This window comes from Arvicanthis niloticus, chromosome 2 (assembly GCF_011762505.2).
Source record: "Arvicanthis niloticus isolate mArvNil1 chromosome 2, mArvNil1.pat.X, whole genome shotgun sequence".
In the NCBI taxonomy this organism is placed as follows: domain Eukaryota; kingdom Metazoa; phylum Chordata; class Mammalia; order Rodentia; family Muridae; genus Arvicanthis; species Arvicanthis niloticus.
In genome coordinates this window covers 116,805,171-116,826,964 of record NC_047659.1, presented here as the reverse complement: position 1 = coordinate 116,826,964, position 21,794 = coordinate 116,805,171, and the positions used below count along the sequence as shown (strand labels likewise).

At 37.3% G+C, this 21,794-nt stretch overlaps 1 protein-coding gene across 2 annotated transcripts in view; it reads right to left on the bottom strand.

The window, feature by feature from the left end:
• Xrn2 (5'-3' exoribonuclease 2) overlaps positions 1-21,794 on the bottom strand; it is a 69,606-nt gene that overhangs the window by 38,241 nt on the left and 9,571 nt on the right. The window contains exons 2-16 of one of the 2 annotated variants that reach the window (XM_034494845.2): positions 17,166-17,293; positions 16,974-17,085; positions 16,479-16,590; positions 15,220-15,278; positions 15,054-15,143; positions 14,281-14,353; positions 14,010-14,060; positions 13,413-13,570; positions 12,214-12,288; positions 11,994-12,127; positions 11,838-11,895; positions 11,647-11,754; positions 8,638-8,682; positions 6,850-6,981; positions 5,330-5,448 (exon numbers count right to left, since the gene is read on the bottom strand). In XM_034494845.2, coding sequence (XP_034350736.1) covers positions 5,330-5,448; positions 6,850-6,981; positions 8,638-8,682; positions 11,647-11,754; positions 11,838-11,895; positions 11,994-12,127; positions 12,214-12,288; positions 13,413-13,570; positions 14,010-14,060; positions 14,281-14,353; positions 15,054-15,143; positions 15,220-15,278; positions 16,479-16,590; positions 16,974-17,085; positions 17,166-17,293 — 1,454 coding nt within the window. Of the gene's footprint in view, positions 1-5,329; positions 5,449-6,849; positions 6,982-8,637; positions 8,683-11,646; positions 11,755-11,837; positions 11,896-11,993; positions 12,128-12,213; positions 12,289-13,412; positions 13,571-14,009; positions 14,061-14,280; positions 14,354-15,053; positions 15,144-15,219; positions 15,279-16,478; positions 16,591-16,973; positions 17,086-17,165; positions 17,294-21,794 lie in introns of those variants that run through there. The other variant, XM_076929919.1, reaches the window with a different exon arrangement.

Sequence of the window (21,794 nt, the reverse complement as noted above, 5' to 3'; positions counted from 1 at the left end):
ATATTGAATATATTTTGTATTTCAAAAGTTCTTATTAATATATTAAATGGTATGAGTTATTAAGTCATTCTTAGAGTGACAGTTATTTTAGATGTTAATAAGGCATAAAATAATCTAGGAAGTGAGCAAAGGTTTTGTACATAACTTTTCTCTCTATCCTTGTTTGTCTTATTCCTCTTTCAACTAAGTCCTGATGTCTTACTAGGAGACAGATTTATTTCTGCATTGTCTCTCTTTATACCTTCTCACTTATGTTTTGGTATAACCTATAAGGAGTCACTTATCACTAACATTGAAAATATACAATTACATTTTATGTTTATGTACCTGAATGTAGGATTAAATACCACATGCATGTCTCACGCCCACAAGCACTGGATCACCTGGAATTGGAGTTACAGACTGGCTGCTAGCTGCCATGTAAGTACTGGGATTCAAACCCAGGTCAGTCCTCTGCAGGAGCAGCCCATGCTCTTAACCTCTGATCTCTCCAGCCCATATATTGTTACCCAAAAAAAATGTATTTTGTTTTGTATTTTTATTTTCTAAAACACTTAGATATTTTATTCAAAGAACAAGAATAAACCAAAGAACACTTTTTAAAAATCAAAACTGGCCAAGAACATCAAGTCATTCTCCATTAAGAACTTTTGGATAAGTCTCAAACTTTAACAAAGTAACAGCAAAGAACACACTATCCTCCCAAACCACCTACCAAAACCAGAAGGAGTCACAGAACTAGCCTCTACTCTAACACTACTGTTTTACAGAAAAATATAAATGAAACAATTGCCAAAAACCACAATCATTTCTGTATAGAAGCACAGTTCTACTTTGACTATCCTGAGCACCAGTATTAAACAATAAATTACTGAAATCAAGAAAGAAAACTTCAGACCAATCTCTTTTATGAATATCGCTGCAAAAAATACTCAATAAAATTCTCACAAATCGAATCCAAGAACACATCAAAACAATCATCCATCACGATCAAGTAGGCTTTAATTCCAGGAATGCAGGGATGGTTCAATATATGGAAATCCACCAATATAATCCACTATATAAACAAACTCAAAGAAAAAAAAACACATTATCATATCACTAAATGCTGAGAAGCATTTGACAAAATTCAACACCCCTTCATGGCAAAAGTCTTGGAAAGATCAGGAATTCAAGGCCTATACTTAAACATAGTAAAAGCAATATACAACAAGCCAATAGCCAACATCAAACTAAATGGAGAGAAACTTGAAGCAATCCCACTAAGATCAGGGACTAGACAAGGCTGCCAACACTCTCCCTACCTATTCAATATAGTACTGGAAACCAGACCAATTAGACAACAAAAGAAAGTCAAAGGGATACAAACAGAAAAGGAAGAAGTCAAAATATCACTATTTGCAGATGATATGATAGTATACTTAAGTGACCCCAAAACCTCCACCAGAGAACTCCTAAACATGACAAACAACTTAAGCAAAGTGGCTGGATATAAAATCAACTCAAACAAATCAGTAGCCTTCCTCTACTTAGAAATTTGAGAAATGACACCCTTCACAACAGTCACAAATAATATAAAATACCTTGGTGTGAATCTAACCAAGCAAGTAACAGATCTGTATGACAAGAACTTCAAGTCTTTGAAGAAAGAAATTGAGGATTTCAGAAGATGGAAAGATCTCCCATGCTCATGGATTGGCAGGATTAATATAGTAAAAATGGCCATCGTGACAAAAGCAATCTACAGATTTAATGAAATCCCCATCAAAATTCCAACTCAATTCTTCATAGAGATAGAGCAATTTGTAAATTTATTTGGAATAACAAAAAACCCAGGATATCGAGAGAACTATTTTCAATAATAAAAGAACTTCTGGGGGAATCACCATCCCTGACCTCAAACTGTACTACAGAGCAGTAGTGATAAAAACTGCAAGGTAATGCTACAGAGAAATGCAGGAAGATCAATGGAATAGAATTGAAGATCCAGAAATGAACCTACACACCTATGGTCACTTGATCTTTGACAAAGGAGCTAAAACTATACAGTGGAAAAAGGACAACATTTTCTTTCTTTTTTTTTTTTTCTTATTTTATTTTATTTACATTTAAGATGCCATCCACTTTCCCCATTTCCCCTCCCAAGAAAACCCCTGAAGGACAACATTTTCAACAAATGGTGCTGGTTCAACTGGAGGTCAGCATGTAGAAGAATGCAAATCAATCCATTCTTATCCCCTTGTACAAAGCTCAAGTCCAAGTGGATAAAGAACCTTCACATAAAACCAAATATACTGATATTAATAGAAGAGAAGGTGGGGAAGAACTCGAACATCTTGGCACAGGGGAAAAGTTCCTGAACAGAACACCAATGGTTTATGCTCTAAGATAAAGAATGAGACAATTGGCAAATGAGACCTCATAAAATTGCAAAGCTTCTGTAAGGCAAAGGACACTGTCAATAGGACAAAACAGCAACCAACAGATTGGAAAAAGATCATTACCAATCCTATATCCATCCGATAGAGGGCCAATATCCAATATATACAAAGAACTCAAGAAATTAGACTCCAGACAACCAAATAACCCTATTAAAAAATGGGGTAGAGGAAAACAAAGGATTCTCAACTGAAAAAACTCAAATGGCCGAGAAGCACCTAAAGAAATGTTCAATATCCTTAGTCATCAGGGAAATGCACATCAAAACAACCTTGAGATTCCACCTCACACATTCTGACACATTAGTCAAAAACTCAGGTGATAGCAGATGCTGGCAAGGATGTGGAGAAAGAGAAACACTCCTCCAATGTTGGTGGGATTACAAGCTGGTACAACCACTGTGGAAACCAGTCTGGCAGTTCCTCAGAAAACTGGGCATAGCATTACCTGAGGACCTAGCTATACTACTCCTGGGCATATACCCAGAACATGCTCCAACATATAACAAGGACATATGCTCCACTATGTTCATAGCAGCCTTATTTATAATAGCCAGAAGCTGAAAAGAACCCAGATGTCCTTCAACAGAGGAATGGATACAGAAACTGTGGTACATTTACACAATGGAGTATTACTCAGCCATTAAAAATAATGAATTCGTGAAATTCTTAGGCAAATGGATGGAACTAGAAAATATCCTGAATGAGGATAAAATCACAAAAAGAACAACAGAACACACATGATATACACTCACTGATAATTGGGTATTAGCCCAAAAGCTCACAATATCCAAGATACAAATCACAGACCACATGAAGCTCATGAAGAAAGACCAAAGTGTGGGTGCTTCCGTCCTTCTTAGAAGGAGTAAAAAAAATACTCATGGGAGCAAATATGGAGACATAATGTGTGGAACAGAAACCGAAGGAGGGGTTGTCTTGAGATTGTTCCACCTGGGTATCCATCCCATGTGCAGTCACCAAAGGTAGATGCTGATGTGGATGCTAGGAAGTGCATGCTGACAGGAGCCTAATCTAGCTGCCTCCTTAGAGGTCTGCCAGAGCCGCTGACATATACAGAGGCAGATGCTCACAGCTAACCATTGAACTGATCATGGGATTCCCAATGGAGGAGTGAGAGAGAAGACTGAAGGAGCTGGAAGGGTTTACATAACCATGGGGAGAGCAATACCAAACAGCCACAGCTCCCAGGGTCTAAACCACCAGCCTGGGAGCACATAGGGAGGAACCAATGGCTCCAGCTGTATATGTAGGGGAGGATGGACTTGTTGGACATAGGTGGCAGAGGAGGTCCTTGGTCCTGGGAAAGCTGGATGCCCCAGTGTGGGGGAATTCGAGGATGGGGAGGTGGGAGTGGGTAGGTGGGTGGGGGTACAACTTCGTAAAAGCAGGAGGAGGGGACAAGCAAATAGGGGGTTCCTGGGTAGGGGAGAAATGGGGAAAAGGGATAACATCTGAAATGTAAATAAAATATCCAATAAAAAAAAATCTCAAAAAAAATAAATAAAAAAGAAAGAAATCAAGTTACCTATGTTACCAGTGTTTGCTATGATGGCTACATGATAAACAAAAAACCCACTCTAGCTAGGTAAGATATCACATGCCTTTAATCCCAGAATTGAGAAGCAGAATCAGGCAGATCTCTAGCAGTTCAAGACCAACCTGGTCTATAAAGCAAGTTCCATGTAAACCAAAGTTAGACAGTGGGATCTTGTCTTTAAAAAGAGGAAAGGGCCACTGAGAGGTAACTTGGAGATTAAGAGCACTGGCTGCTCTTTTAGAAGACCCAGATTCATATCCCAGCACCCAACAACCACCTGTAACAATTTCAGGGGACCTGATAACCTTTTCTGGCCTCTCCATGTACCAGGCACACACATGGTACACAGACATAAATCTGGGCTAAAACACATTAAGGGGAAAAAAAAAAATCAAAGAAAATTAAAATTGTTTAGGATGAAAACCCAGAGTGACAGAGATTGTAGAAACCATAGCAAGATTAAATAAATGTTTATCTCATGGTTACTCACTAATCTGATATTAAAGGATATTAGAAAACTAAAGCCACATATGACCTACACATGAAGTTCTTAATCGTAAATAAAAATCCCACATTTTAACTCCTGTACAAGAAGCATGCCTTGCTAAACTTTGGATCACAACATTTTCCTAAATTCTTAGTGAGCTACAATTTTTAAAATTGTTTTCCTTTGTACAGAAAAAAAAGCTCAGGGTAATCTGGACCTAAGTATAAGAGAAGCTAATAATCTTTTAAAGTAATGGTTCTAAGTCTAGTTTCTAAACTACAGAATCAAAGTTTCCTGCTACAAAATTTAAATATGCAGTTAAAAGGAAATTTCTCTGCCATGCAACAAAATTGCACATGTGCAATTCTGTAGTTCTTTTTAAAAAATACATATTTATCTCTTTAAATGATTTCTGCACATTTCATTTTAAGGAGGAATCATTTCAGCTGAGAATACTAAAGCAAACTATATTATTGTCCAAATGTATCTGAACTTTCTAGGTTAAGCAACCTGAAAATTTAATCTCTAAACAGTAACATTCAGCTCATATCATCAGAGCTAAACATTCGTGCCTAGTCAATCTAGTGCTTGGTCTCTAAGGGAAAGTGGCTTGGAAGATAGAAAGCTGTCTGCATACTAATCTAGATACTTGGGTTTAACAGCAATAGCTTACACATCTCCCTGGAATTAGTGACTATTCTAACTCTCCACATTAATTACTGCAGGATAAAAAGATCATAGGCAAGAATCTGAAGGCATTGGTTCTGTAAGCTAAATAGCATTAATTAGACCACATCTCTTTCAGCAATTTGCTAACAAAGTGCTACCCAAAAAAGGCTTTACCTGACATTATCCTCTGGCTCTGGCTCACTGTCACTGTCTTCTGCTTTTCTCTTAAATCCTCCTAGTGGAGATGGGGAGCCATCAGATGCAAAACTTGTATTAGGAGATATTGAAGGACTCTGCAGACAATTATGATATTATAGAAAGATTTCATTATTCATTTTGTGTAAGAAAGTTTTACCACTTACCAAGTTTCATGGTTTTTAAAGCTTTTAAACAGAGCAAACACATCTAGAAAGAACAGAGAGTGGCCTTTTTCCATACCAGACCTCTTCCCAAGAAAATTAACAAAGTACCAAGCATCCTATGTTTAAACTCCAAAGAATTATTAGGACAAAACTTGTTTCAAAAGAAACATAGCATACATTCATAAAAAAGTTATTCAATTTAAATCTTGTTTTTCTTTGGTAGTTTCCTGGTATCATAAAGTTACAACCATTCTCTACTATCAAATAGTAAAATTCTTAAAAAAAAAAAATCTCTGAAGGGAAAAAAATCATACATATGATACATATTATCTGTAATAGATGACAACTGCACACACACAAACAAAGCTCATGAGAATGCAATCAAATACTAAGTGGTGAGCCATACCCAACCACCCTGGAAAGACACAATTTAATGAGATTCCATCTGAAAACTGCTAAGTCATCTTATGTGTATTTTTTAATATGGCATATAAAATAGAAAAGTGGAGATTTTTATTACTACTGTAAAAACTTGGGTGATACTTTAGGTTATTAGTTTTCCTTTGTACCAAACTTGAAGAACACAATAGGATCATAAATGTTTTAGTACTTAATTTTTTAAAAATTTAAAGTATTTTTCCAATTATACTTAAGATACATGACCAAAACTGTCATAATAGAAAATACTTTCATATTTAAGTTTTCCTTCTGTTAATCACAGCAGATTAGTTATTTCATGTAAATTGCAGTACTTTAAAATTGAGAGCTCACAAGGCTCTCAAGGCTTTAATGATATTAAAACAAAAACCTTAGCATCAAGACAGTCCACACTACATACCAAGAAAAGTTCAGCTATACTTCACATAGAACTTAAAAGCACTTTTCAAATATGCATGCCAGTTTTGATCAGAAGCATGTATACCCAAGTCTTATCTATTTGGGTGACATTTGTATCAACTGTCTAAATCACTGTCCTCTCTAGCCTCAGCCTTGAGACATCTGGGTGTCCCAGTCATATCTCTAGCACCATCCACCACTCGGTGCTTCAGGATAGAGAAGAGCAGCTATAGACCATTTGTATTATAGGAACACCACAGCTACTTGGCTATCTGTTTATATTCGCTTGTAATATACTGCCTAGCCCATATACTTTTTTCTTTTCACTTCATTTAGTGATTTTCATCTTGAAAAAGGTAGATTTAATAAAGTTAAAAAATGTTGGGAAAAACCTGTAAAACAAAACCTTAGGAAAAACGATAAAATCTGCAGACAAACAATTATAAAAGGATCCAATGTTCATCACTCAACATCACACAGTAGTCAGCCACTTACAGAGTTACTCTGCATCCTCATTTCATAGGCTGCTTGTCTTGGATTACTGGCTACTTGACAACCTGGTGAATTTCTTGAACCCAACGCATGAGGTGTTAATATTCCACTAGGAGTAAAAGCTGGTTGATCTCTCTAACACAAATGGAAGAAAATTAAATTATAACATATTTAGTGACAGAAAACAAAGAGAACAATGGAATAGTCCTTATTTTATTGAGTTCTTTACTACTAAACTAATTGAAAATTACATTGATTTTCATTAACATCACAGGGTTACTTACACCTTCTAAGCAAGTCTATACTACTTAGTAACTTTGCCCTAAAGTACATATAATAGTATGCTTGTGCTGGCTAATTTTATGTCAATTGACACACAAGCTAGAATCATCTGAAAAAAGAGACTCTCAATTGAGAAGATGCTACTACATTGAATCCAGCTATAGACAAGCCTGTAAGGCATTTTTTAAATAAGTGACTGATAGTGGAGGGCTCAGTACATTGTGGATGGTGCCATTTCTGGGGCTGGTGGTCTTGGGTTCTGTAAGAAAGAAAGCTGAGCAAGCCATGAGGAGCAGGCCAGTAAGCAGTACTCCTCCATAGCTTCTGCATCAGCTCTGCCTCCAAGTTCCTACCCTGCTGTTTTTGATAATGAACTGTTATATGGAACTGTGAGTGAAATAAACCTTTTCCTCCCTGAACTGCTTTTGGTCATGGTGCTTCATCACAGCAATAGTAACCCTAACTAAGACAGTCCTCTTGAAGCCAAATGTAATGGTAAGCATCTTAACATTTCTCCCTTTCAGTTTCTAGATACTGCTCATTTCTTATAAAACATAATAAAGGTAACAAGTTTGAAACTCCATCATGGTAAGGGGGCCGGGGGGGGGGGGGGAGAAAGAAGGAAGTGACTATAAAGTATTATACAATTAAGTATAGAATCAATATCACAGACAAGAGGCAGCAAACTAAGAGAAAAGAATAGTCAACATTAGGAGCAAAACCAACAAGGGAGGCCATGTGTGTGACTGGAGAGAGTAACAAAGGCAGATATGCAAGTGGATGTATAAATGAAGGAAACACTAAACACACATAGGTGAATTTGGAAGACAGCAAGGATAAGCAGGATAGTTAGACCAAAACCAAGGTAGAATTGAATTCTGAAGGGATTGAGGAGTCTGAAGAGATTTCAGAACTGAGAAACGAAGCTCAGATGGTCACATTCTAAGATAATTAATTTGACAACGACAAGAGAAGAGAAAGTAAGTGTAATAACTCCAAGAAGATGCAAATTCTTACATCTTATTGTGGCTATTCTTATTTCCTAATTTTTACAAATAATTCTAATAGCCAAGTGCCACTTGCTGCCTACTTTCTATCAGGTAGAACCCTGACACCAAGCATAAGAAGTGCTTCTATAAAATGAACCAGATTTTTAAAGAAAATGATGGCACATATCAGTACTCTTTGCAGTTGAGAGACCAAAGCAGGAGGATTGAGAACTCAAGATGAGCTTGGGATAGACAGATTATATATATATATTTCCTATCTCAAAACACACACACACACACACACACACACACACACACACACACACACACACACACACACACACACGGTTGGGGATGGGGTGGGAGACAGAGACAGAGAGACAGAGATCCCAGTATTCAGATCCCAGCTGGTTGGATACAGATGTTCTTGACTGAATAAAGAATAGTTACTGCACTGAATAATGTCCTTCAAAAAAGTTAAGCTATGGCTAATCTCATGTGATTAAAACTAAAAACTCACCTTCATCCTCTTTCTTTTTTCTTTCTGTCGTCTTCTAAAACTGTCCTAAAAGTATAAAATCCACATATTCTGTCAAATAATTACACAAAAATGTCAGAGTTAAACATTAGCAGGAGTGATTCGAAAGACTGTTTATCTGGGTACATGACAATACTGGGCATCACACACATACATACTATATATATCCCTGTTTGTGAGAACTCTAAATGAACAGAAAAAGGGCCAAACTAGTTGGACCTCTTCACTTCTATTTCCCATGGGAATGAGCACCTGCTCTCTTGGCTTTAAACACTATCCATATGCTAATAACCAGGATCTCTCCCCCTGCAAAACCTCCATCTGGGTACTTTGAACTAAAGTGTCGAAAATGGAATTCTCATCTCCACTTATATATCCTTCCTGCACCCTAACCTTTCTTAGAGGAGCTGTTTCACTTTCTAACTGCTTGGAAATACCCTGTGGTCATTCTTGACACCTCATTTCTCTCTTATTTAGCCTACTGGCCAGTACCATTGGCACTGCTTTCAAAACAGATGATGCTGGCCTCATCTGCATGAAATATCATCTCCATAGTTCACCAAAGCAAGGTAGATGCAAAATAAGAACTGATCAGCTTTCTATCTAGAGCCTCCCTTTAATATATACTAAAGCTAAGTACTTAAAATAGCCTATGAGGTACCTAGATCTAGCCTTCTATCACTGTTTAGAACCTCACACCAATATTCTCACTTGCCTTGCCGCCTTTCCTACTGCCACATACTGCTTGGCTCTTGCTGTTCAGTGTACATACAAGGCAGCTATTCTCTAGGTTTTAAGTGCTTCCTTTAAACATCTATGTGGCATATGCCTTCACACTATTCGTGTCTTTATTCATCTGTCAGTAAGGCCTCTTGCAATAAACACAATCTAGAACTACAATCTTGCCATTACCACTTTGCCAGATACTGTCTCAACTAGTTCTTATCTTAATGGCATTTAAAAGTCTACCACATTACAAGGTTGAGCTGGCTGCTATGTTTGTTGTCAATCTTTCCCGAAAGAATGGAAGCTCTCAGAGGGTAGAAAGTTTTGTCTTGTTTTTGTCTGCTGCCTTATCACTGTCAATCAAAATGCTGGCACATAGCTAGGCTGCTCATGGTAAGGATTATCCAAGCTCATAAACTACACAGCACCACAATTTAGGCTTAACTGCTTGATTTTAATAAGTACCTACATATCCTTTTCTGAAGCCTTCCATTCTGCTGCCCAATATATAGTTCTAAGGGCTGCTAGTCACACATAAATCAGCACACTGCCGCTGTGAACCGAATTGGTCTTTAATTTTTATATGCTACGAACAACTTCATGAATATACCAAAAGCCACAAACGTACTTTCTAGAAGTTTCATACAGAAATTCTGATGTTTCTCCTGTTGTGTAGCCATGAGAAAAGACAATACGACCTCAGGGACACCAAAGCTTAAAATACCTTCTCAGCTAGGTCAAGGAGAAATTGTATTATGTCTAAAACACTAAAGTAGAAATCAAATCCCTTGCCCTTTAATGCTAAGTTAGCACCAATATTTAATGGTGTAACACCTGCTGTAGCATATATAAAGACTGCTCTTCCATGGGTTTTTTTTATACCAAGTTATAACACAGTAACATTATTTTTTGTTAAATATCAATAGCAATAAAGTGAAAACACTGTTAAGTTTAAGATATAGTCAAACACACACACACACCAAACTAACAACTCAAAAACAGCTGTTCCAATAGATACTGGAAGAAAACATGACTAAACACTGAAGACAGTTGGAAAAAATGCTTAATCAATTCATAGGTGATATAAGAAAGGTCCAAAGTCCTAAAACTAAGAGAGCATAATTGTGGGACACAAAGTTGAAAAACACAGAAAATACAATTATTACTCTATTTGTTCAATATAGCCATTTGTCTTTTTATAAAACCAGCTTACAAAAGTTTTTCTTTCTCTGTAAGAAGCTACAATCACCTCATTGTCCCCATCATGGTCTCCTTTGCTACTCCTACAATCCTACAATCAATCTTCAATCACTCTGCCTCTAGGTTGCTGCCCCTCCAACCTACCAGCTTCCTGAGGTTTTGCACCCCTGGTCAAGCTCTAAGCAGCATGGCCAAGTCACTGTAAACTGTAGCTTCTTTTCTATCTAGGGATCTCCTTCTGCCTCTCTAACTGACTCCATATTCTTACTAATGACCAATGTCCCCGTGCTTTGTGGGAGCGCTTCCATCCCACACACGCCCACAGAACTTCACATTCCCACTCACAACTTCAAGTACTTCCTCCCACCAACTAAGGTTCTAAAATTATTTTCAAGACTTGCCCATGTCAGACATCCTGTAGTCCCCCTCACACTCATCTTCAAAATGAACTTCATTTTGTATCTGTCCCTCACTCCAATTTTCTATACACATAGTATTTGCTGTCTCGGTGAATGGAATCAACAAACTCTGAATTGCCCAAAATAGAAACTTGGACTCCTTCCACATGCACTTGGGAATCCTCCATAAGCAATTTCCGAGTGTTCTGTTAGTTTCTTCCTTTCTGCTTTAATTTACCTAAGAGCCATCACCTTCCACAGAGCCTCCATTTCCCCATCATTCTGTCCTAGCTCATGTCATCCAACGCAGACCCTACACCTGGACTCCTAAAATACAAACTCCTAAGACTTAACCCTGTTTCTAGAGTATAAATAGTTTTTATAAAAACATGATAGCCACTAGTTCAATGCCAACTTAGGCTTCAAGTTTTGGGATTTATACCCTAAATAAGATTAGGAAAAGAAAACCTGCAACACAACTCAAATAATGTACAATACACAGTTCCATATAGTAAGCATCACAGCCTTTATAGAATAACCAAGTACAAGGCTTGAGATTACATCAGCGACAACATACTACATGGAATTACAACACACTCAGACAGGCAAAAAGTACATCACAGCCTATGAAGGACAGGAGCAATTTCAGCTACTACAATGTATTTACCTCATCATCTTTTCTCTTTTTAAAAATGCTATCCTCAACTTCACCAACTGCTAACATGATCATCTGTACTCTTTGCAGATTGACATAACCACTTTCAGTAAGGTAACCCTGTAAGTGATAAAATACATGTAAAATGATCTTCTTAGAAAACCAAATACTTCTGTTTTTAAATTATTCAAGAATAAACTTACCCCAGTTTTGTGTACCACGTTTTTGTATATGTTAACCAAACGATCAATTGCACCTTCCCTGCCACCAGGAGACAAACATTAGTCATTAAAAACAATGGACTCTATAAAGTCAAGAAGGCTGAGATAGTCACTGGTACATCCCACAGATACACATACCTAATCTCTAGTGATGGCAAGTGAGGAAGGAAATCATTCCCCACAAAGAAGCACATGAACACCCAGTCATCAATGCTCCTCTCCACATCAAATGGGAATGGTAAGCTGGCCATGGTGAGTTCTCTTTCCAGATACTACAAGAAAAGAAGGCTAACATCAAAGCAATGGAAAAAAAAAAAAAGTTTTATGAATGCCAGTTCTGATAACCATTGAAACATACCTCTCGAAGGACATTCAGCCGAAGGAAGATAAACTCCCCTTCTGCACAAGGAAGACTATCTGCAAGTTCATCATGCTGTAAGAAAGACAGTGGAGATTGTGTCCAGCCTAATCCTGTAATTTTCCAGCCATGCAAATCTTAGAGTTTTTCTAATTTAAGACCCATTTTAATATTTAAATACTAGAAATTTAAAGTTCACCAAGTCATTTTAAAATAATCACATCTAGATCAGAAGTGAGCAATTATTTGGTACGAAGGGCCGGTAGTGAGTATTTTATGTTTGAGGAGATACATACAGATAAATATTCTTTCATGTTATAGAATACTTTTAAACCCCTTTTAGAAAATATAAAAGGAGCTGGAGAGATGGCTCAGTGGTTAAGAGCAGTTAATGTTCTTTCGATGAACCCAAGTTCAGTTTCCAGCACCTACGTCAGGAAGCTCAAAACATGTGTCTGTCTATGCTAGCACTCTCGCTCTCTTGTGACCGCTCCCTCTCCCTTCCTCCCTCCCTCCCCCCCACACTTAAATTAAAACCTTTTAAAGAAAAGCAAAAAACCTTCTAACTCATAGGCCACTATGAAAGGCCTGTTTGCCAACCCTTCACCTCTGTCCCTCCAATATCAGTACTCTGATGTGTATTCCTCTGCCCCTTGAGTGTTAACTTAGATCCATGTATACTTGCTTATTCTGCTGTCTGTCCAAAATCATAGTATACTATATTTAACTGTTTTTCAGTTTTCCCCAAGCCAGCAAATGTTTAAAGTAGAAACACATGTAAAAGTGTCCTCAACCAACAAAGTAAGCTCAGATAAACAGAAAACAATCAACTATCATGATGTTTAATATATTTGTAGTTCCTTCAAAGGAAATAATGATCACTCAAAATATCTTCCATAAACAATTCACATTCAACAGACATTGTTATCTATGGGAACTTACCTTCATAGAAACAAATTAAATCAGAAAAATGTAAAGTAGAAGGAACTGAATGTGTGTAAGCTTGTGAATACACACTTGCTTCACATTATTTCAAAAACTACATTTCTGTGAAATATCTTTATGAGGTAGTTTGAATAAACTTTGTGGTTAACGGCACATTTTAAAATGGTTGATATAGTATACTTTGTGGCAGTGTGCATATTTTCGCATGATAACAGACTTTTCAAATAGGGTAATGTCTATCTTGAAGCTCTTACCTTGCCCTTCTTTTCTCTTGGCAACCCTTCACAATCCTTGACCTCATGTCCAAACTGATTACAAAGAGCACATGGTTTAGGTTTATTTGGTTTGAATTCTTCTCTGATTATGGTGAAGTTAGGTTCATGTGTAGCAAGACCAAGCATAATGAGATCAGCTATCAATAAGAAAACAACAAATGAATGGTACTTTGGACGGATCCAGTACCTTAATCAAAGTACTACTAAAAAATGACACAAGAAAAAGCCCCATTGAACACAGAGCATAGCAGCAAAATCAAAGAGTCATCCAATAGTCTATAAAGTCATTCAGAGACATGACCTACAATAATAAACCACCACTAAGGGATTATGTGGGAAACTGTCCACTGTAAAGTCAATGACACAACATCTAAAGTTTGAAAAAAAAAAAACATAAAAAAAAATTCATCATAGGCTCACTGACCACAGTATAACAACAAATCAACAGTGGTTCCTTCCAAAATTAAGCAAGACATCTGAGAACTGTCAACCAACCCTGAAATATCCAACTCAAGACAACCCACTAACATACTCTGGTTTAAACCAAGAACAATAAATCCTCAAGAAGAAACTTACCATCAGCTCCACACAAACAATGGTGAGTATTTGGGTCATGGTTAGGCTGGGCTAAAAAAAGAAAAGAAACATGTATTTATAAAAATGTACCATACACAACAAAAGTACCACAACTTGCCAAGTATATTCTAGCTAATGGCCTTTTTGTTTGTTTTCAGTGAGTGCTGGGATAAAACCCAAGGTCCAGCATGTACTAGGTAAATCTTCAATCATTATGCTACACCCCTGACCTGGGTTACAGTCATTATAATCAAATACTTTTGAATTTTACCTCTTTGTCTTCTAATGTAATCCATGATTTTGTGTTCTCCTTCACCAGGCGCACTAGCATCAGATAATATAACCTATTAAGAAAGGTTTTATTGTTAGTTCACCTGCCCAGTTTCTATCAGAACAAAGGAAAACACAGACAATTTCCTTGGTGTGTATTACTGGGTGAACAATCACTAAAGAAGGTATGTGCTGACCACTAAGGCTACAGCACTGCTGACTAACTTACCACAAAGGATGGAAAAGAACAGAGTGACTACTCACCAGTTCACAAGGTCTAACAACTCACTACCAAGGATACAGCACCAAATCATCAATGAAAGATTTATCAAGTCCAATTACCAAGTCTAATTAAAGAGAAACACTCCTTAAGCTATAATAACAGAAAAGTTCACTCAAGTTTTACTTAAGTCTTCATGAGAAATATCCTATTATAAATATAGTCCCACAACTTTATTTTGCTACATTTTGATATCTAATGGCAAATCTTTCTAGTTAAAAACTACATTCTTATCTATATTTTTAAAAATTATGAATCCCATTTTACAGCTTCACAGTGAGGTAAGAGAACAAAACTGGCATTAAGAGAAAATTCAGCTATATAAAACCTCACCATGCAAGGCAAACCATTTCCAACAACCTAAGAAAGCTTCTCTTTTCTGACAATCAACTAGCATTTTATCAGGGGAAAGGGATAAATAATATCAGTCATATCAGAGTACAGCCTCAAATGATCACTCTAATCTTTCTGAAGTACCAAAGTGTGAGACTTACTGTCAAATTTTTCCACCCAGGGTCATTATTTAAACGATCAGCTATGTAATAGCGAAGGCATTTAGCAAGATTGTCCATGAACTCAGTTCCCTAAAATGATAGAAAGAAAGAAATTAACCTATCATTTAAGAGTTAACAGTAGCTAGCAAAGCCTGAGACTACTTACTGGTGTAATACAGTTGCTGTCAAATCTTTCTTTTATTTCTTCTGGAGGAAGAAAGCCACCTAGACAAAAGAGGCAATGTTTTGTTTTCCCCATAAAAACCGAAGTAAATTAATCAATATTAAGGCAGAAGAGTAACAAAGAAAAATTAAATATGAAAGATGTTATAACCTAAGAAAAAGATGATCTGCTCTCTGAGAAGAAAACAGCATTTCTTCCCTTCAATTTAAACTAAGGTTTAACTTAGTAGTTCTCAACCTTCTTCGGTGCAACCCTTTAATAGTTCCTCATGTTGTGTTGATCCCACCATAAAATTATTTTCATTGTTACTTTTTAACTGTAATTTTGTTAGTTATGAATCATAATGGAAATATATGATATGAAGGGTATCTGATATGCAGACCCCTGTGAAAGGGTCTTTTAACCCCCAAAGGGATGCAACCCCCAGAACGAGAACCACTGCTTTAACAAGACTGTTAAAAAAATACACAGCACACAAAAGATGCTACAACACACAGACAAAAATCATGAAGTCCTTCCTCTGTAAGAGAACGTAAGCATTGGTTAATGGTTTTAAGTTTGACAATAATTCTCAATAAATCAAATAAATATTCTATCATAAACAAGCTGTAAGAGCCTTAACTACAGCCAGGTGGTGGTGATACATGCATTTAATCTCAGCACTCAGGAGGCAGAGGCAGACAGATCACTGACTTCAAGGCCAGCCTGGACTACACAGTGAGTTCAGGGACAGCCAGGGCTACAGAGAAACCCTGTCTCAGGGAGGAAGCAAAGGGAATCTTAATTACAAGCCATGGCTAAAATGACTATATATACTTACATACTTTCAAGCAAATTAAAATAGCATAGTAAAATGTACAAATGTAGGCCCATGACATCTTTTTCTCCAGATGTAAATGCAATTTAGTGACCAAAAAAAGAGTGTGAGTGTGTGTGTGTGTGTGTGTGTGTGTGTGTGTGTGTGCGCGCGCGCGCGCGCCTGTGTCCCCTTTTGTCCCCTTTTCTGTCTCCTATACTCCTATACTGCTATATTGCTTTGGGTAGCACACACCAACAAATAAGCCTGATAAAACCAAAGGCCACACATTAGGTTGAGGAAGAGCCAGTTCCAGTTGGCTTTAGCATCCGTCTCCAATTTTCTTCTGTGAGACTTGGCTCTAGCGTAGGTACCCAAGAGGAATTTTAAAGCAATGGGAACAGAAAAGGGGGGAAAGTTCAACTTAAAGATATATTCTCCTTACCTTTTGCAAGTATTTCCTCTCTGACTCGCTGCTTCTCAACTGCTGCTTCCATCCCTTCCTTTGATGCTCTGAACCTCCTTGAACGCTGTTGGTTCATTTTGGCACGTGGTGCCTAAAAACATATATCTCATGTTTACATAATGCTATTCAAAATATTCCCAAGCAAATCCATACATCATTTCTAACCTTCACTTTTTACCCCATAGTAAATCCAAACCACCTCTTCTCCAACACCTTTGCATATGTCACTTAGTACTTCTAAGTGTCTAAGTTCACTCGATCTATGTCACTTTAAAGGGGCAGTCATCAATCAATAATCCATAGCATTGCATAGTAAATGACAAAGTGCCAATGAATTACTGAAGTATGAGACTTTTTGTTCTGAAATTAATCAGTCAACATTTTTTACTATTCAGCTGACTTTCACTGAGCTATTCAGAAAATAACAGAACAAAAATGGAGGCGTCTAAATGAGTTTGGTTTTTTAGCACTTACCACTCCATCTATTGCCATGTAGAGAAGTCTTCTTGGTCTTACAATATTGAAAAGTCTGTCAATGTACTCAAAAATTGCAACCATCATTTCATCTTCATTTTTTGGTGCTGGTCTATAATGATAAGCAGACAATGTAATAGAATATAGTACTTCTGTGACTTGTGCTATCAATGGCAAAAATGGATTACATACTTGTCTTCAGGATGAGTACAGGGATGGATGATTCCATTCATATCCAAATATAGATTATCAAACTCCACATCATTTGGATTAGGTTTACTAGCATCAACTGGAATCTTTACACCGTTGCATTCTTTTGGCTATGAAGAAGTGATAAGTAATATTTTAACTGTGTAGATCTAAATATGACAGGTACTAAGCACAATATGAAATGCTTTAATTTCAGAACTGGAAGTATAAACAGAATCAAATTAAATGTTCCCATTAAAATATGAACAGCTTCTAATTCAAGTTAATTATGTGAGATCACTGACATATATCCAAGCAAGGTCAAGAGAGTCATCTTCATCACATCTCTCACCATTCACACTAACAAGTTCTGTCAATTTAATCTAAAATGTTTTTCCATTCATCTCCTTTTGTGCCGTGAGCATGGTATCATGCTATCACATCATACCTAGAAAGTAGCAACTACCTTCACACATTCTCATTTCCTGTCTAGTGTTTGAACAGTAAGATACAAAAGCATTTGTGTCTTATCCTTGCCTACTTTTCCTGTGCTTCCCACACCAAACAGCTAAATAGTGAGCCTGACCCACAACAACATTACCAGTCCATTTCTCAAAAGCTCCTAAAAGCCAGGTGTAGTAACTGGCACCTGAACACAGCACTCAGGAAGCTAAGAAAGGGAATGCCCTGAGTTTAATGCTAACAGGCTATAGAGTAAGTTCCACAGTTATAGAGTAAGACCTCATCCCAAAAGAAAACCTCAAACAAAACAGAAAAACAAAAGTTCCAGGAAAATGCTGTCCTCTCACTACTTCCTTCAGTTGCACCTCATGGTAGAAAGCTTTCTTCCTCTCTACCAATACTCACTTCCTGAAATCTTAGTAACTTTTTGGAGCCCAGACTCAAATCAAATGTCACTTCACAGTATCTGTAACATATCACCCCTCAAGAAATGAACTGTTTCCTTCCTGCATTTCTTAGGATTTTGCTTATACTCTTGTAATATCTTCATAGTTTTATGAATAGTTTGTCATTTCTACCCAACTACATTGAGTCCTTCAAAAAGGTAGCATTGTACTCTCAAAGGTTCTCAATTATACTTTTATAATGACAGTACTTTTGTTTTTTTCCAGAGCATCAATGAAAGAGTAACACAAGACCCATTTGTTTTACTAATAGTATGAGTCCTTAAATACATACAAAGCAATAGGGGGGGAAAGTGTATAATTTAAAAGACCATCATGTACATGCTAAATCATAGGTAATTATAAAACATGCTTAAAGACAACAGTCACCTATCCTGTGTGGTTATATGAAAGACCATATCTTGTATTATATGAAAAAAGACTACCATAGAGAAATCTATAGAAATAGAAGACAGATAAAGCTGTGTCAAGCTGAGGGTGAAGAAAGGGTGAGCGAAATGAAAAGTGACTATTAATGAGTATCCACTGCTTCAGATAGTAAGGAAATCTAAAATTATATAAGGGTAATAATCACACAAGTCTGCAAATACACTAAAAACTACTGACTCCACTAGGCACAATGGTGCATGCCTCTGATCTCAGCATGTAGGCAGCAGAGACAGGTAGATCTCTATTCATTTGAAGCCAGACTGGTCTATGTAGTACGTTTCCAGACAGTTAAGGCTGCACAGTAAGACTGTTTCAAAAGCAAATAACCCAAAACAAACAAAGAAAAAAAGCCCTACTATTTTAAGCAAGTGAATTTCATGATATAGAATTCATACCCAAGAGTAATGGGAAATGAACATGATTGAAATAATTTTATATGTATAAAAATTATATTATTAATATGTGTACTTAATATGCAAATAAACTATACCTCATAAAGCTGTTTAAAAAATAAAATTCAGAAGCTAATTCATGTAGAATGCCATGCATCCATGTATTGAACTGCCAGGCCAAGTAAGATCTAAAAAGCAAACTGGATTGTTATGAACACACCACTGAACAAAAAACTTAAGAGGCAGAAAATACATATTAGATATTGTTTAGGGCTGAATACACATGCAATGAAGGTACACAGAATAGCAAGGGAATAATAATAAAAACTATTTCAGAAAAGTGGTTACTTAAAGGGAAAGATGGGCATGAAAGCAGACTCCAATATGTATTGTAACTGACGGTGAGGGAGATGGGAAGAGGAACCTTTAGACAGTTCTATAAAATATGCTGAATCAAACAAGAGGGCTCAATCAGAGTTTCAGGACAGTGTCTGTAAAAACAAACAATAAATACACACACATACACAAATATATATATATATATATATATATATATATATATATATATATATGCAATCTGTGGAAATGGTTCTAAGAACAAATAGTAACTTTACTATAAAATGCACACAAAAACATACATAAGGAAAAGAGGAGCCGGGCAGTGGTGGCGCACACCTTTAATCCCAGCACGTGGGAGGCAGAGGCAGGTGGATTTCTGAGTTCGAGGCCAGCCTGGTCTACAGAGTGAGTTCCAGGACAGCCAGGGCTACACAGAGAAACCCTGTCTTGAAAAACCAAAAAAAAAAAAAAAAAGGAAAAGAGAAGGATGGGGGAGAAAAAAATTCAAAGAAATACTGAAGTTATCCCAAATAAAAAAATATACCAGAAGCTCTATGAACTTCAAAATACACCCAACATCACAGTAAAAATGCTGAAATACACAAAAAGGGAAAAAAATGATATGAGAATATACTGGAATAAAGGTGGCGGAGGAGGCAGTACAGTCGGGTTAGAGTTGGCTCAGCACCTAAAAGAGTACTTTTGCATCCTGTACAATAAAAACACCCAGAGGTATCAGCATCCTTGATTTTAAGCTATACTACAGAACTATAGAAATAAAAGTGGCATGGTAATGGCATAAAAACAGACAGGTTGATCAATAGCATCAAATCAAAGACCCAGACATAAATCCACACACCTATGGACATCTGATTGTTTTATAAAGAAGCTAGAATTACACAACGGAAAAGAAAGCATCTTCAACAAAAGCTAGTAGATGTGTGCATGTAGACAAATACAAATAGATCTATCTCTATTACCCTGTATAAAACAAGTCCAAGTAGATCAATGACCTCACCTAAAACCAGACACACTAAACCTGGTTGAAGAGAAAGTGGGGAATAGCCTTGAACACATTGGCATTAGTACAAGAGACAACTTCCTGAACAGAACACCATTAACACAGGCACTAAGATCAACAATTACTAAATGGGACCCCATGAAATTGAAAAGTTTCTGTGAGGCAAAGGACACTATCACTAGGAAAAAATCTTCACCAACTCCACATCTGACAGAGGGCTAATATACAAAATGAACTCAAGAAACTAGGCACCAACAAACCAAATAATCCAATTTTAAAAATGAGACACAGATCTAAACCATGAATTCTCAACAAAGGAATCTCAAATGGTAGAGAAGCACTTAAAGAAATGTTTAACATCCTTACCTATCAGGGAAATGCAAATCAAAACTCTTGAGATTCCATCTTACATTTGTCAGAATGGCTAAGATCAAAACCACAAGTGACAGCTCATGCTGGCGAGGATGTGAAGCAAAGGGAACACTCTTCCATTATTGGTGGGAATACACACTTGTACAGCCACATTGGAAATCAATATGGTGGTTTCTTAGAAAACTGGGAATAGATCTACCTCAAGACCCAGCTATACACTCTTGGACATATACCCAAAGGACATTCCATGCTACCACAAGGACACTTGCTCAACCATGTTCATTGCAGCTTTATTCATAAAAGCCAGAAACTGGAAATGACTTAGGTGTCCCTCAACTGAAGAATGGATAAAGTGAGGTACATTCACACAATGTGGGAGGGATGGGGAGAGGAGTACTAGGAGAGATGACTGGCAGTGGAGTCGGGTGGAGCATGTGGAAGGTGAGGTAGAAACCTAGTACAATGGAAACTTCCTGGAATCTACAAACCTAGTGAAGTCTCCTAGTAATGGGGAATACAGTGTCCACTTGGCCTCTCTACTGCAACAAGGCAAGGCTCTCAGCAGTAGCACTGGTATATTAACCTAGCCACAAAACCTTCGACTGACACACTGTCCTAACTATAAGACATACTGGGGCAATGGTGACAGTGGCACAAAACTTGTGCAAGGCCAACCTATGACTGGTCCAACTTGGGGCCCATGCCATGAGAGGGAATCCAGACTTGACACTCCCTGGATGGCTAGGAACCAGAAAGCCCAGAGACCCAGGATAGAAACAAACACACTGACCAACAACAACAACAAAACATCAATGAAATAATTCCTAGTGATATTCTTCTACACTTATCGGTGCTTAGCCCAACTGTCATCAGAGGGGCATCATTCAGCAACTGATGGAAACAGATACAGAGACCCGCAGCCACACATTAGGCAGAACCAGGGGAACCCCACTGGAGAGTGGGAGGGAGGACTGTAGAAGTCAGGGATTCAAGGACACCATGAGAACTTGGCCCACAGAATCAACTAAGGTAGAGCTCATAGGAGCTCTGTAGGGTCTGAGCTAGGTCCTCTGCAAATACATTATGGTTGTGTAGTTGGGTGATGTTGTGGGACTCCCAACAGTAGGAATGGAGGAAATCTCTGACTCTTTTG